At 37.6% G+C, this 17,392-nt stretch overlaps 1 protein-coding gene across 9 annotated transcripts in view; it reads left to right on the top strand.

Annotated features, from left to right (window-relative positions):
- pals2b (protein associated with LIN7 2, MAGUK p55 family member b) overlaps positions 1-17,392 on the top strand; it is a 33,022-nt gene extending 15,630 nt beyond the window's left edge. For 8 of the 9 annotated variants that reach the window (XM_051872537.1, XM_051872533.1, XM_051872535.1 and 5 more), the window contains 11 exons: positions 233-351; positions 646-798; positions 6,230-6,382; positions 6,543-6,770; positions 8,489-8,620; positions 8,709-8,805; positions 10,798-10,866; positions 11,211-11,372; positions 11,486-11,688; positions 12,813-12,941; positions 16,286-17,392. In XM_051872537.1, coding sequence (XP_051728497.1) covers positions 233-351; positions 646-798; positions 6,230-6,382; positions 6,543-6,770; positions 8,489-8,620; positions 8,709-8,805; positions 10,798-10,866; positions 11,211-11,372; positions 11,486-11,688; positions 12,813-12,941; positions 16,286-16,462 — 1,622 coding nt within the window. In that variant the 3' untranslated portion in view covers positions 16,463-17,392. The remainder of the gene's footprint in view (positions 1-232; positions 352-645; positions 799-6,229; positions 6,383-6,542; positions 6,771-8,488; positions 8,621-8,708; positions 8,806-10,797; positions 10,867-11,210; positions 11,373-11,485; positions 11,689-12,812; positions 12,942-16,285) is intronic. The other variant, XR_007926472.1, reaches the window with a different exon arrangement.

Genomic DNA, 17,392 nt, shown 5'->3' with positions numbered 1-17,392 from the left:
TCGTGGATCAAATGAACACTGAAGACAAAAGAATAGCTAAACACGTACAATAAGGAGATGATAGTATTGTGGAAGGGGGTGTTATGTTTCAGCCATCTGATATTGTGATGTGAAGTTTGTTTAATTTTACAGGTGAAACATTTGTCCTGTTCTCTGACCTTGGTGTGTGTTACTCGGTGTGTTGCAGGGGTGTGCCTTGAGTCGTAACAGCTCTCTTTTTGTTTGTGTGCAGCTATGCAGCAGGTGCTGGATAACCTGGGCGAGTTGCCTTCCACCACTGGGGCTAAAGACATTGACCTCATCTTCCTCAAAGGCATCATGGAGAGTCCTATTGTCCGCTCGCTGGCCAAGGTAAAGCACACTCAGCTGCAACGGCTTTTTTCTAGGTTATTTGCATTGCTAATGAGGTTCATCTGAAAACAAATTTAATTTGTGTCTGAATGACATGAATAATTATTGGATATTAAACTTGTGTCTGAAATACACACTCATTATCTACGCATTTAGAAAGTCATGCTGATTTTTTTTTCGATCAAAAATGTGTCATGCCATTAAATTTGTGTTAAATTCACAGAGAGGAGCCACTAGACACTGTCAGAAATATCAGTTCATGGATTGATGAAATGATGAGATGTTTGTGTTCAGGCTCATGAGCGTTTGGAGGATGTGAAGTTGGAGGCTGTGCAGGAGAATAATGTTGAGCTTGTGACTGAGATTCTGGGTGACATCAGAGGGCTGAGCGTACGAGATGACAGTGCTGCAGAGCTCTCCAAAATCCTGCAGGAACCCCATTTTCAGGTACAATATTTGTAACTTGTATGTTATCTCATTTTATATTGTACCTTCTCGTCTTGTTTCGTCTAAACTCGTACCTTCTTTTGTCTTCTAATTTTGTACTGTCTTATCTTTCTTGATATTTTCTTGTACCTGTCTCATCTCATCTTGTGCGTTCTCCTCTGTTGTGATCTTGTACCTTCTCATCTTGTCTCATTTAATCTTGTATCTTCTTATCTTGTCTCATCTCGTACCATCTCTTCTTGTTTCATCTCATGCCTTCTCTTCTTGTCTCATCTCATGTCTTTCTCTTCTTGTCTTATCTCATCTCGTACCCTCTCCTCTCGTTTCATCTTATCTTGTGCCTTCTTTTCTTGTCTCATCTCATACTTTTTCTTCTTGTCTTATCTCATACCCTCTCATCTCATGCCTTCTCTTCTCGATTCATCTAATATCTTCTCTTCTTGTCTCATCTCATGTCTTCTCTTCTTGTCTCATCTCATCTTGTACCCTCTCCTCTCGTTTCATCTTATCTTATGCCTTCTCTTCTTGTCTCATCTCATCTTATACCCTTCTCTTCTCGTTTCATCTTATGTCTTCTCTTCTTGTCTCATCTCATCTCGTACCCTCTCCTCTCAATTCATCTTATCTCATGCCTTCTCTTCTTGTCTCATCTCATTTCATACCCTTCTCTTCTCGTTTCATCTTATCTTGTGCCTTCTTTTCTTGTCTCATCTCATACTTTTTCTTCTTGTCTTATCTCATACCCTCTCATCTCATGCCTTCTCTTCTCGATTCATCTAATATCTTCTCTTCTTGTCTCATCTCATGTCTTCTCTTCTTGTCTCATCTCATCTTGTACCCTCTCCTCTCGTTTCATCTTATCTTATGCCTTCTCTTCTTGTCTCATCTCATCTTATACCCTTCTCTTCTCGTTTCATCTTATGTCTTCTCTTCTTGTCTCATCTCATCTCGTACCCTCTCCTCTCAATTCATCTTATCTCATGCCTTCTCTTCTTGTCTCATCTCATTTCATACCCTTCTCTTCTCGTTTCATCTCATTTCGTGCCTTCTCTTCTTGTCTCATCTCATATCTTTTCTTTTTGTCTCATCTCACGTCTTCTCTTCTCGTCTCATCTCATCTCATACCCTTCTCTTCTTGTTTCATCTCATTTCATGGCTTCTCTTCTTGTCTCATCTCATATCTTCTCTTTTTGTCTCATCTCATATCTTCTCTTTTTGTCTCATCTCATATCTTCTCTTTTTGTCTCATCTCATGTCTTCTCTTCTTGTCTCATCTCATGTCTTCTCTTCTTGTCTCATCTCATCTCGTACCCTCCTCTCAATTCATCTTATCTTGTGCCTTCTCTTCTTGTCTCATCTCATGCCTTCTCTTTGTTTCATCTCATATCTTCTCTTCTTGTCTCATCTCATCTCATCTCATATCCTTCTCTTCTCGTTTCATCTCATTTCGTGCCTTCTCTTCTTGTCTCATCTCATATCTTCTCTTTTTGTCTCATCTCATGTCTTCTCTTCTTGTCTCATCTCATCTCATACCCTTCTCTTCTCGTTTCATCTCATTTCGTGCCTTCTCTTCTTGTCTCATCTCATCTCTTCTTGTCTCATCTCATGTCTTCTTTTCTTATCTCATCGCATACCATTCTCTTCTTGTCTCATCTCATCTTGTACCCTTCTCTTCTCATTTCATCTCATTTTGTGGCTTGTCTTCTTGTCTCATCTCATGTCTTCTTGTCTCATCTCATGTCTTCTTGTCTCATCTCATGTCTTCTTGTCTCATCTCATCTCATACCCTTCTCTTCTTGTCTCATCTCATCTTGTACCCTCTCCTTTCGTTTCATCTTATCTTATGCCTTCTCTTCTTGTCTCATCTCATATCTTCTTTTCTTGTCTCATCTCATCTCATACCCTTCTCTTCTTGTCTCATCTCATCTTGTACCCTTCTCTTCTCGTTTCACCTTATGTCTTCTCTTCTTGTCTCATCTCATCTCGTACCCTCTCCTCTCAATTCATCTTATCTCATGCCTTCTCTTCTTGTCTCATCTCATCTCATACCCTTCTCTTCTCGTTTCATCTCATTTCATGGCTTCTCTTTTTGTCTCATCTCATATCTTCTCTTTTTGTCTCATCTCATGTCTTCTCTTCTTGTCTCATCTCATGTCTTCTTTTCTTGTCTCATCTCATCGCATACCCTTCTCTTCTTGTCTCATCTCATGTCTTCTTTTCTTGTCTCATCTCATCTCATACCCTTCTCTTCTTGTCTCATCTCATCTCGTACCCTCCTCTCTATTCATCTTATCTTGTGCCTTCTCTTCTTGTCTCATCTCATGCCTTCTCTTTGTTTCATCTCATATCTTCTCTTCTTGTCTCATCTCATCTCATCTCATATCCTTCTCTTCTCGTTTCATCTCATTTCGTGCCTTCTCTTCTTGTCTCATCTCATATCTTCTCTTTTTGTCTCATCTCATGTCTTCTCTTCTTGTCTCATCTCATCTCATACCCTTTTCTTCTCGTTTCATCTCATTTCGTGCCTTCTCTTCTTGTCTCATCTCATCTCTTCTTGTCTCATCTCATGTCTTCTTTTCTTATCTCATCTCATACCCTTCTCTTCTTGTCTCATCTCATCTCGTACCCTCTCCTCTCAATTCATCTTATCTTGTGCCTTTTCTTCTTGTCTCATCTCATGCCTTCTCTTCAAGTTTCATCTCATGTCTTCTCTTCTTGTCTCATCTCATGTCTTCTTTTCTTGTCTCATCTCATCGCATACCCTTCTCTTCTTGTCTCATCTCATGTCTTCTTTTCTTGTCTCATCTCATCTCATACCCTTCTCTTCTTGTCTCATCTCATCTCGTACCCTCTCCTCTCAATTCATCTTATCTCGTGCCTTCTCTTCTTGTCTCATCTCATGCCTTCTCTTTAAGTTTCATCTCATATCTTCTCTTCTTGTCTCATCTCATATCCTTCTCTTCTTGTTTCATCTCATTTCGTGCCTTCTCTTCTTGTCTCATCTCATATCTTCTCTTTTTGTCTCATCTCATGTCTTCTCTTCTTGTCTCATCTCATCTCATCTCATACGCTTCTCTTCTCATTTCATCTCATTTCGTGCCTTCTCTTCTTGTCTCATCTCATCTCTTCTTGTCTCATCTCATACCCTTCTCTTCTTGTCTCATCTCATCTTGTACCCTTCTCTTCTCGTTTCATCTCATATCTTCTCTTCTTGTCTCATCTCATATCCTTCTCTTCTCGTTTCATCTCATTTCGTGCCTTCTCTTCTTGTCTCATCTCATATCTTCTCTTTTTGTCTCATCTCATGTCTTCTCTTCTTGTCTCATCTCATCTCATCTCATACCCTTCTCTTCTCATTTCATCTCATTTTGTGCCTTCTCTTCTTGTCTCATCTCATCTCTTCTTGTCTCATCTCATACCCTTCTCTTCTTGTCTCATCTCATCTTGTACCCTTCTCTTCTCGTTTCATCTTATGTCTTCTCTTCTTGTCTCATCTCATCTCGTACCCTCTCCTCTCAATTCATCTTATCTCATGCCTTTTCTTCCTGTCTCATCTCATGCCTTCTCTTCAAGTTTCATCTCATGTCTTCTCTTCTTGTCTCATCTCATCTCATCTCATCTCATACCCTTCTCTTCTCGTTTCATCTCATTTTGTGGCTTCTTCTTGTCTCATCTCATATCTTCTCTTTTTGTCTAATCTCATATCTTCTCTTCTTGTCTCATCTCATCTTGTACCCTTCTCTTCTCATTTCATCTTATGTCTTCTCTTCTTGTCTCATCTCATCTCGTACCCTTCTCTTCTCGTTTCATCTCATGTCTTCTCTTCTTGTCTCATCTCATCTCATACCCTTCTCTTCTCGTTTCATCTCATTTCGTGCCTTCTCTTCTTGTCTCATCTCATATCTTTTCTTTTTGTCTCATCTCACGTCTTCTCTTCTCGTCTCATCTCATCTCATACCCTTCTCTTCTTGTTTCATCTCATTTCATGGCTTCTCTTCTTGTCTCATCTCATCTTGTACCCTTCTCTTCTCATTTCATCTTATGTCTTCTCTTCTTGTCTCATCTCATCTCGTACCCTCTCCTCTCAATTCATCTATCTCATGCCTTCTCTTCAAGTTTCATCTCATGTCTTCTCTTCTTGTCTCATCTCATCTCATCTCATACCCTTCTCTTCTCGTTTCATCTCATTTTGTGGCTTCTTCTTGTCTCATCTCATATCTTCTCTTTTTGTCTAATCTCATATCTTCTCTTCTTGTCTCATCTCATCTTGTACCCTTCTCTTCTCGTTTCATCTTATGTCTTCTCTTCTTGTCTCATCTCATCTCGTACCCTTCTCTTCTCGTTTCATCTCATGTCTTCTCTTCTTGTCTCATCTCATCTCATACCCTTCTCTTCTCGTTTCATCTCATTTTGTGCCTTCTCTTCTTGTCTCATCTCATGTCTTCTCTTCTCTTCTCGTTTCATCTCATATCTTCTCTTCTTGTCTCATCTCATCTCGTACCCTTCTTTTCTTGTTTCATCTCATACCCTCCCTTGTAGTTTAATCTCAAGCCTTCTCTTCTTGTGCCTTCTCTTCTCATCTCATAAAATCTCTGCTTGTTTCATTTCATGACTTCTATTCTTGTCTCATCCATCCCGTACACTCTCTTCTTGTTTCATCTTATGCCTTCACTTCTTGTCTCATCTCATCTCATACCCTTCTCTTCTCATTTCATCTCATTTCGTGCCTTCTTTTCTTGTCTCATCTCATCTCTTCTTGTCTCATCTCATGTCTTCTTTTCTTCTCATCTCATACCCTTCTCTTCTTGTCTCATCTCATCTTGTACCCTTCTCTTCTCGTTTCATCTTATGTCTTCTCTTCTTGTCTCATCTCATCTCGTACCCTCTCCTCTCAATTCATCTTATCTCGTGCCTTCTCTTCTTGTCTCATCTCATACCCTTCTCTTCTTGTCTCATCTCATGTCTTCTCTTCTTGTCTCATCTCATCTCATACCCTTCTCTTCTTGTTTCATCTCATTTCGTGCCTTCTCTTCTTGTCTCATCTCATGTCTTCTCTTCTCGTTTCATCTCATATCTTCTCTTCTTGTCTCATCCATCCCGTACACTCTCTTCTTGTTTCATCTTATGCCTTCACTTCTTGTCTCATCTCACCTCGTACCCTCTCCTCTCATTTCATCTCATCCTGTGCCCTCTGTTCTCGTTTCATCTCGAGCTTTCTCCTCTTGTACCTTATCTTCTTATCATCAGCAAAATCTTATCTTCTTGTCTTTTCTCGTACCTTTTTAACTTGTCTTTACTTGTTTCGTGTCATCTCATCTTGAACCCTCCCTTTTTTCTCATCTCGTAACGTCTTGTATAATTTTTTGTCTTCAGTATATTTTCTCATTTTTCTACAGTATTTTGTTCTCACTTACTCTCTTTTTTATTTCAGTCTCTTTTGGAGGCCCATGACATGGTGGCGTCTAAGTGCTATGAAGCCCCAGCCCCTGCTGAAGTGATCAATGATGCGGCAGTAAACAACGCTCTTATGCAGGCTGATGCGGTCAGGATGATTGGCATCCGCAAGAAAGCAGGAGAACCTCTGGTATGTTTTTATGAATATATAGATTTGTATATGGCCACAACACTTTTAAAATCTCATCCAGTCACAATTTCAGTAAATATCCAGTCCATATACGCATGATGATCCAACTGGGCAAAAGCGTATATATGCGTGTCATTATTCATGCTATCATTTCGCCCAGGGTGTTACCTTCCGAATGGACAAGGGTGACCTGGTAATCGCCCGCATCCTTCACGGAGGGCTGATTGACAGGCAGGGGCTGCTGCATGTGGGTGACATCATAAAGGAGGTAAATGGGAAGGATGTTGGCAATAATCCCACTGAGCTCCAGGAGATGCTCAAAGAATGTAGTGGAGGAATAACGCTGAAAATATTGCCCAGCTACAGAGATGCTCCGGCACCACCACAGGTACACACACACAAACACACACACACACACACACACACACAAACACACACACACACACACACACAATAATATCCATATACACTACTGTTAAATAATTGTTATCAGTAAGAATATTTTATGTTTTTTAAAAAAGTCTCTTATGATCAAGGTAGAATTTATTGATCAAAAATGCAGTAAAACAGTAATTTTTTAGTATTACTACAATTCAAAGTAACTGTTTTCTATTTTAATACATTTTTAAATGTAATTTATTCCTGTTATGGAAGCTGAATTTTCAGTCTTTAGTGTCACGCGGTCCTTCAGGAATCATCTTAATATATTGATTTCTTATTATTATCAATGTTGAAAACCGCCACTCAATATTTTTGTTTTGAAACTGTTATTTTTTTAGGATTCTTTGATGAATAGAAAGTTCATAAGAACATATTTTATTTGAAATAGAAGTATAAGTGGACAAGGACATTTACTGTCAATTTTGATCAATTTAATTCATCCTTGCTGAGTAAAAGTATCTTTTAACTTCTTAAAAAAAAATTGTTACTGTAAATACAACTGCATATTTAGACACTGAATATGCAAAATCAAACTCGTATTTATTCATGCAGTTCATATCCACCAGTATTTGTTTCAGGGCATCTACTTTTGTGAAATATAAAACACACACATGTGGACTTGTGTGTATGCCGTCACATTAGACATCCATTCTTAGGGTTGCATTTGGCCATTTTTGAAATCCCATGATGCTTTGTAGTAGTAAAAAAGATCCCTGTAAGCCCTATTAATAACACTCCACATGCTATCTGGGGCATGACACGCACACACGCAAAATTCAATCTCATTACATGGCTCCTGGTATTTTCTCTGTATCACACATCTCTCTCTGTGTACACATAATGTATTTATGGATTTTTTTTTTTGAGAAAGGGAATCTGCTAATAACATAAATAATTTTGTTATTGTGATTCAATATCTGACAGTCAGTGACACTAGGCGACAAAATAAGGATTCCTTTCATCTTCCATTTATGTAAATATTATATCATCCCCTCCTCCTCAATCTGTTAAAATCCTGGAGATATGCCATTGAAATTTAGTCGTTATACTTGTCGGATCATGACATCTGATCAAATACGAGTTTGAGTGAGGTAGGTTATCTCTAATAATGCTGCTTTCAAGTCATGTTAAAAAGATTGTATTTTCAAGATAAGCGCATATGACACTACAATGCTGTGGGGATACTGGGGAAAAAAAATCTAAATCCATTTGATAGATTTAAGCCATTTAAGCCCCCCCCATGCTAACCTGCAACACCTTGACAGCTTAGTTGAAATAAATATGTATTGGCAGTAAGTTTTAATTTAATTATGCTTCACTTGTTTAGCTGGATCAATCAATTACACATCTAATGCACATCCTTATGCTTCAATTACACACCTAATGCTCCTCGTTTTGTTGTACTAAAGTGTGAAAAAGGAATATGAAATCATTACTATTATTATTATTTGCCTTTTTTTTTTTTTTTTTTTTTAATGTTAATATTAATATTATTTACCATGAATCAATCCGAACAGCCCAGGTTCAAACTTTCCTGAGAGACAGAGTGGGTGATGTTTTCTCATTTGATTGTTAAATAAATTATGTGCTGTATTAGTGAATATAATAATCATGCGGAGTGCTGGTTAGTGTTTGGATTAATCCTACCTGTTTTATTTCTCTTAGGTGTATGTGCAGCCACATTTTGACTACAATCCAGCCAATGACAATCTAATTCCATGCAGAGAGGCGGGACTTGCTTTCAAAAGGGGTGATATCCTACAGATTGTCAACAGAGAAGACCCAAACTGGTGGCAGGTATGATTATTGTGGTTTTTACTGACCTGTTCTGACTTATTTGCATTGGTCAGTTGTATTTTACTGACAATATTGTTTTGTCTGACAGGCATGCCATCTGGTGGAAGGAGGTACTGGGTTGATTCCCAGCCAGTTTCTGGAAGAAAAGAGGAAAGCATTTGTTCCTAAAGACCTTGATGGAGCAGGTGATACACTTAAAACACACTACTGTTGCCAAAACATGAAACACAATGACATGCCATATAAATGTATTATGCTTTTGCAGTATTAACAAGTATCTTGGTGAAAACTATGGTACATTTTTGTACGTGATGCACTCAAATTGGTTTGTATTTTGTATTTGTAAGTTTGTATTTTCTCTAGGCTTGCACTATTAGAATATATATATATTCTAACAGTGCAAGCCTAGAGAAAATACAAACTTAATGCCATCTAGTGGACAACTACATTACATTACATTTACATCAGTGGTTCCTAAACTGGGGTAAGACAGAGGGGTTACACTAACAAAATGCTGAGTTTTGCCTTTCATTTAATTCTACCCCACCTTAAAATAACATAAATCGAGCATATATTTCTAACAGTGTAAAAACAGGAAAATGGTGGTTGTCGTAAAAGGTCAAATACATGACATCCAATCAAATTACCTCACTTTTTGCGGTCAAAACTGACTGCATCCACACAGCAAATCGCGCTACATTACTGCCGTTTTCAACAATGTACTACTTTTGTAGAAGTAGGGTTTTAGCACTTACTAGCATGAAGAACAAAATTTATAGGCCTAGGGTCCGTGTACGTTTTGATCATTTCATTTCCTATTTGGAATGGAATAACGAGAAATGAAAAAACAGCTTGTTTATTCGTTTTTTCGTTTAGTTTAACAAACGAAAATTAGATTTTGGCCCGATTTCTCATTTTTCGTTTGTGATTTACAAATCGGTTTATGGCTTTGATATTTCATTCGTGCATGTGGGCTGTCCTTATATAGGCTCATAAATTCCCTGAGCCGTTTTGATTACTCTCATGCTGATATAGTCCTATTTGATGATCAGTAGTGGTTCGCTAAATATAATAATTCAATAAGCATCTATTTAGGCTACAATAAGCACCTAACTTTAAAAAAATATATATTTAATAGGTAATAAAAACTAAGATAATAACAGCAGAGGCTACGCGCAACACGTGAAATAATCAAACCAGGAAGTCTAAAACAAATCGATCAGAAATCTGGGGGGGCCTACATGTTAATGAGCCCCCCCACCCTGTGTGATTTCTTGTTTTTAATGTTGATTAATATACGAACAAGAATGCATTTTTCCCAAATATCCACACGATTGCAAATGTGACATTGATTTTATAGGCCTACAACAACAATTAAAAAAAGAGAGAATATTAAGTGACTTACATTTTAAACAGTATTGTCAATATTGTTTGCTCTTTTTCGCAACGAATTGAACGAAATAATATTTCCAAAGAAAGCTATCACAGCAGAACTATTGTGTTTCTTGACTCATTCATAAATACAGCCATTTTCTCCGTTACTGAATAAATGAATGACTCGATGAGTCACTCATTAAGAAAGTTGAGATGCATCGGCGTTGCGCAGCATCTCATACAAGCCTGGTGACTTGCCGTCACTTACTGGCGGTTTAGATTGATATTTAAAAGTATCACTTCGTTTTTTACCATAATTTAATTTTTTTTTTTTTGAACTTTTCCATTTAAAACATTATTTATGCAATTGTAATTGCATTAATGCCAGCTCTGAGCAGCATTAAACAAATGTGTAAATAGATGCAGCTTTTGCCACTGTATTGCAAAGATGGCTTGTATTGATGATTTCATTTGATTGAAATTATTTGTTTAATGTATTGATTTATTTATCATATTGATAATTAAGTTAATGAAATTTTAAGAATTTGACATAAAACATGAGACATACATTTAATAAGGTTAGAACTTAGCATTTATAAAGGTTAAAAATGCACCTGAAAATCAATTTAAGAGGGTAACTATTGTCCCTTAATCTAATGGAAAGGTTGTGACTGCAGTCTAAGAGAGAAGAGAGGGGTACGCAAAAGGATGTTAAATGCCTCAGGGGGTACGGCACTCTAAAAAGTGGGAACCACTGCATTACATAATATATATCTCTGGCTCTTCTCTTTTTCTCTTTTTAGGAATCCTATGTGGAACAATAACTGGTAAAAAGAAGAAGAAGATGATGTACCTCACTGCCAAAAATGCAGGTAAACAGATAAAAATACGTGGTTATAAAAAAATGGTGTAGAATTATGCAACAATCAAAATCGAAATCAGAAAGAGCTTTATCTTGACAGATTAAAATAGAATTTTTATCACATCATAAGCACAATAAATAATGTATATTATATTAAATTTAATATATTTAAAATATATATTTTAATAATAATATTCTGAAATATATATAAAAATAAAATTCTGAATTACAAATTTATAGAATAAGTGGAATATCAAAATGTCTTGCTTTTTGACTTAAAATGAGTATGCATCCTTTATTCTACTATATCTGGCTGATCCATTGTGTTTCCCCTCCTTTATGGTTATGCTGCAGAGTTTGATCGTCACGAGCTCCAGATCTACGAGGAAGTAGCACGTATGCCACCATTTCAGAGGAAAACCCTCATTCTGATTGGAGCGCAAGGAGTGGGGCGTCGTAGCCTGAAAAACCGACTAGTTGTACTACATCCCACCCGCTTTGGTACCACTGTACCGCGTGAGTGGCTAAGGAATACTCTTACCTAGAAAATATAAATAAAACACAAAAAATCAAATGCATTTTCTTGTCTATATGTTTACCCATTTCTTTCTTCTGTCTCTATATCTCAGATACGTCTCGGCGGCCTCGCGATGACGAGCGAGATGGTCAGTCGTATAGATTTGTAACGCGTCTAGAGATGGAGACCGATATCAAGGCGGGCCGGTACTTGGAACACGGAGAGTACGACGGCAACCTCTACGGCACTAAAATCGACTCCATCCATGAGGTGGTGAACAAAGGTCGTACGTGTATCCTGGACGTCAATCCTCAGGTGAGTATCTTGACATGCTAATCTCTCAACAGCTCTCAAAGTCAGAGAGGTTCAAAGATATTATATTATGTCACTAATTCTGATTAGTGAATATATGAAATATACTGTACCGTTCAGTAAGTTTTTCCCACATTGATGAAAGATGATCATCAGAAATGTTTCTTATGCTCCAAATCTGCATGCTAGAATGATTTCTGAAGGATTATGTGACAATAAAGAGTAATGACTGCTGAAAATTCAACTTTGCAACACACACACACACACACACACACACACACACGTTTCAATAATTCAACGCATAGGAATCTATTTTAACTTAAAGGAACACTCGACTTTTTTTGAAAATAGGCTCATTTTCCAACAGTCATTGTCAAACAGTTGAGTTTTACCGTTTTCGAATCCATTCAGCCGATCTCTGGGTCTGGCGGTACCACTTTTAGCATAGCTTAGCATAGTTCATTGAATCTGATTAGACCATTAGCATCTCGCTCAAAAATGACCAAAGAGTTTCGATATTTTTCCTATTTAAAACTTGACTCTTCTGTAGTTACATCGTGTACTAAGACCGACGGAAAATGAAAAGTTGCAATTTTCTAGGCCGATATGGCTAGGAACTATACTCTCATTCCGGCGTAATAATCAAGGAACTTTGCTGCCGTACCATGGGTGCAGCAGGCGCAATGATATTACGCCGAAATGAGAGTATAGTTCCTAGCCATATCAGGTCACATGAGCTTGGAGCGATTTGACGGCTAAATGTGTTAATAAACAACCTGCCACAAGCTCTTAATAAACATATCACAAGCTCATACCAGAGAGACTGACCTTGTTATGTTGCGTATCAGTCAACCATCATATAAACACATGTTCTAGGAAGAGGGATGCTCATGCTGTCGTTTCAGCTGTTTAGGAAGACTTATTACAGCGAGTAATACATAAACATTATTACTTTGTGCACTTTCAATCATGAGTTTATAAAAATAAATAAATAAAAATTGCTGGGATGACACATCAGAGGCTTTGGGTCCATAAACCATTGTGTAATCAAAACCCTTGATATGCACAGATATGGCTGTTTTATCTTTTGAATTCTAATTTTTAAATTTTGTACCATCTGTCCTTAGGCTCTGAAGGTGTTAAAAACTGCAGAGTTCATGCCATATGTTGTGTTCATCGCAGCTCCAGAATTCGATACACTGAAGGCCATGCACAAAGCTGTGGTTGATGCTGGACTCACCACCAAACAACTCACGGTGAGTCCTGTTCAACTTCCCCTGGGCTGGTGCTAATCTTATCTAGATCTCAAGATGACCTTCTCACACAATGTATTTGCGTAGTGTTAGGGTTTTGGGTTAGTTCAGCTTCACAAAATATGCCATAAAGGCAGCACATCCTGATTGGTGTTTCCTGTTTGGTAAGATGTGCTACCTATTTACATCAACATTTATGTCAGTGGCATACCTCATGTTTCTACTTTGTCATGCAATATGCTACCCCCACTGTAGTTTTAAACATTGCTGTTTTAATTACTTGTAAGTGATTCTGAAAACATTTTTGAATTGTTCTTCCATTTAAACATGCACTAGATGGCCTTATTTGACAGCTGTGCTACATCTTGCTGCGTTTTCATAGAGATGCAGTTGTAAATTTAGCTTTTTTCTAAGATAAGGGATATACATGAGATATACACTATCTTTCAAAGGTTTGGGGTCAGTCAAGATTTGTTTTTAAAGAAATTAATACTTTTATTAAGCAAGGATGCATTAAATTGTTTGTAAAGATTTTTGTAGTTACAAAAGATTTCTATTTCAAATAAATGTTGTTCTTTATATTCACCAAAAAATGTATTATGGTTTCCACAAAAATAGTTTTGAACAGTTTTGAACATTGATAATAATAAGAAATGTTTCTTGAGCATCAGATCAGCATATTAAAGGGTTAATTCACCCAAAAATGAAAATTCTGTCATTAATTACTCAGAGCGTGTATCAAACTGCCAAAGTCACGTGAACCATTGAAATGTCGAAACACTTATGACCTAACGAAGCCTCATTTACTGAAATCACGTGACTTTGGCGCTCCGAACCACTTATTCGAAACAAAAGATTCCTAAAGCTTTGAAGCTTCATGAAGCAGTGTTTTGAAATCATCCATCACTAGATATTGTTGAATAAAGTCGTTATTTTGTTTTTTTGGTGCACAAAAAGTATTCTTGTCATCGGATTTTATCAAAAATATCTTAATTTGTGTTCTGAAAATGAATGAGTGATGAACGACACTTACGGGTGTGGAATGACATGAGGGTGAGTAATTAATGACAGAATTTTCATTTTTTGGGTGAACTAACCCTTCAAAATGATTTCTGAGGGATCATGTGACACTGAAGACAGCTTTGAGAATAAATTACTTTTTAAAATATTTTCAAATAGAAAACATTTTAACTGTAATAATATTTTACAATATTATTCATTCATCATCTTCTTCTTCCTCTTCTTTTAATTATTATTATTTAGTTTACCTGTTTGGCTGATGACTTTTAATGTCCCCGAAAATCTCTGTAGCCCCATTTAGCCACTTGTTAGCCACTTTTACTTTTCAGTAAAAGTAAAAGCTTTAAAAAATCCCTAGATGGTAATACTGATGTATTTTATATGATAGAATAAAATGTGAAAATATCTTGAGCTTGTGTTCACCACAGGGCAGTGGAGCCGGAAGTGTTAAAATGCTAACTCATTTCCAGGCATTTTTTTTGTTATACTGGTTGAAAATCTTCTCATATCCTGATAGCAATCACTATGTTAAACCGTCTAAATGTATTTTTATAAATATACTGTATATCATCGGTGGAAGGCGTAGGACCATAAAATGTCCATCTAATTATTATATTAGGTCCGAATGAAATAATACGTTGTCCTACCTGCCTGTCAACATATGTTTTTACATACCCTCACCCACCCTGTTTGCGCAGACATCATAAGTCATCAGCGCATTTCATGCTATGCAGAGTTTATACAGACAGACCTCAGTCACCGAGCACTGCAAACAAACAGCAGCTACCTTTTACAGTTCCTACCAAATCAAAACAATGAGCTTGTGCTGCGTTCACACCATAACTACCGTAATTAAGAGATGGCAACCCACAATGTTCTAACCGGAGCTGTTTAGTCATACTCAAAATTATGCGTATTCATGTCAACAATTTCAACACCGAAATGAATCTGCAGCAGTCACGTACAAGCTCTCTATTTTGTTTACATTCATTATTATTGTAATGTTACATGCTTTGAGACATGAGGTAGTTTAACGCCATCTCTTGTGATGCTTTGCCAAGAGCAGCTGTGTGTGTGTGCGTGTGTGTGCGTGCATGTGTGTGTGTGTGTGTGTGTGTGTGTGTGTGTGTGCGTTCAAGTGTTTTGGAGGAGGTGTGGCTTTGGACGGTGAATTGCAGGGAGGGTGGGATTGTATGCTTTCAATGCTAGCAGGCTAACGTTAGCATTTCCCAGATCACCTACTGCACCTTTAAGAGACATCAGTCAATCAAGCATTCTTTATGAGATTAAGAACACACTAAAAGCTACTTAACTTTAAGAATGTTTTATATATTTATCAGCAATATTCAAAAACAACTTATCTTTATGCTCTTTGGAGACTGTCAGCAGCTCAGTGACCGTTGCGCACTAAAATGGACGACGCACCTTCACTCCCTTCCATTGTAGTAACTGAAGTCTCCAGTGTGGCAATATGGCGCTGACATCCTGTGTCTCGAGTCTGCGCATAGTGAACTTGGAGCCCGAGTCTGCGCAGTAGTGAGCACGAAGTGTAGCCGCGATATCAAGGTCCCGCCCACACAACTCATTATGTCGGTGTGAAATAAACAGTTATGGAAATGTAGAAATTAAAGTTAAAGCTCCAATCTCCTCGTGAAGTTCCAAAAAAAAAGTCCGTTGGGGCCTCAGTGACAACTTCACTGTCAATCTCAGCTGTCAATCATGACGTCTCAACCCCGTTTTTAACGCATCAAATAACTAACTAAAACCAAACTTATTTAAAGAATGAACACTTGAACTAACACCAGTGTGATTAAACACTGCCTAAAATTACAGAAACCGTCTTTGGAAAAAAAATATTTAAAGTGTAAATTGATAGTTTACTTTGTCTCACATTCCATTACATTTCATGGAGAGGGGCGGGGTTTATGACCTATAATGCATCCAGGCAACTGGGGCAATCAAGACGCATTTGCTTCACCTTTCAGGACTTGAATGTTATTCACGTTGTCTGCATTTGCCCAAGTGATTTGCTGACATGCAAATGTGGATGGTGAAAGATGAAGACTGGTCAATGGAATTAGCACTTGCATGTTAGTCCCGCCCACTGCCAAAGCAACAGGGCTGGCAGAGGGTTCCGCTTGGGTTAAATGTAATTATTACTCCTAAAAATTCAGGGGGACAAATAATAAATATTTTTTGAAATTCAATCTAAGATTGCTATGCCTCTGACTTTTACAAATGGGCTTCATGAATATTTGGTTCATCTGTGTCAACATCAGAAGTTCTCTCTTGACTCAAGCAATAATTCTGGTTTCTCTTTCTCACAGGATGTGGACCTGAAAAAGACAGTAGATGAAAGCGCTCGTATCCTGCGGGCGTACAGACACTACTTTGACCTCATCATTGTCAATGACAACCTAGACTGTGCGTTTGAGAAACTCCAGTCAGCTGTGGACCAACTCTGCACTGAACCGCAGTGGGTTCCAGTGAGCTGGGTTTACTGAGGGCATCTTTAGAAGCTCACCATACAAGTGTGTTTGAGTGTGTGTGTGTGTGTGTGTGTGTGTGTGTGTGTATGTACAGTATGTGTATGACTGGTATCTAAGTTGACTGATATGGGGCAGAGTGAAGTTGCGTTTTTGGAATGACCAACCAAATGAGTCATTTCCCACAAAAGTACCGTTACCCCGGTCCTCTTTTTTGTGCACACAATGCAACATTTTTTCTACTCAAACTGAAAGGGAAGAGTACTTATTTATTTTAGTATTTGTATGTTTTTAATGAATATCTTTCTATTTGTAACATCTTTGGAGTTGAAAGAAAAGAAAAACGAGGAAAACTAAAACTGGCCTTGGCGAATCAGAGGCCATATTTTTTAATTTATTATTGTAGTTATTTTTACATGTGTTCCTTCTTCATTTTGTAGATCCTGAACCTACTGTGATGTTTTGATTTATACTCAAATGAAGGACTAAACTGACAAGAGTGTAGCAGGCCAAGGGCTTATCTAGAACATTTTAGATCCTAAAACCATGAACCATAAAACTGTTTACATAGACCTTTACATCTCTTAACCGTTTGTTTGCTTGTCTTCATATCCAAAAGAGAAGTATTTTATCTCTTTTATGCAAAAGTCCATATCAATGTGTGCAGTTTGTTTTATTTATAGTGTGTTTTGTAACATTTCATTCACCAATTTTGTCTTTTGTACAACATTGGGCTGCACAATGTGTCTGTGTCTTATGATCCTCAGTCATTTTAAGGAACCGAACAAATAGTCCTGTTAATTTCAGCCATTTTCTTTGTTTTTTCTTTCTTGAATGTCTCAAAAATTCTGTTCCAGAATGTCATGACCTTTCTGCCAAATGTTTTTTTTTGTCTCTGTGTTGGCAAGACCTCAACAACAAGGCAATTAAACAGGCTGACCATTGTTA

Source organism: Ctenopharyngodon idella, chromosome 19 (genome assembly GCF_019924925.1).
Source record: "Ctenopharyngodon idella isolate HZGC_01 chromosome 19, HZGC01, whole genome shotgun sequence".
Taxonomy (NCBI): Eukaryota; Metazoa; Chordata; class Actinopteri; order Cypriniformes; family Xenocyprididae; genus Ctenopharyngodon; species Ctenopharyngodon idella.
Note: the sequence above shows the minus strand (reverse complement) of the source record. Positions and strands in the feature narration are given on the sequence as shown.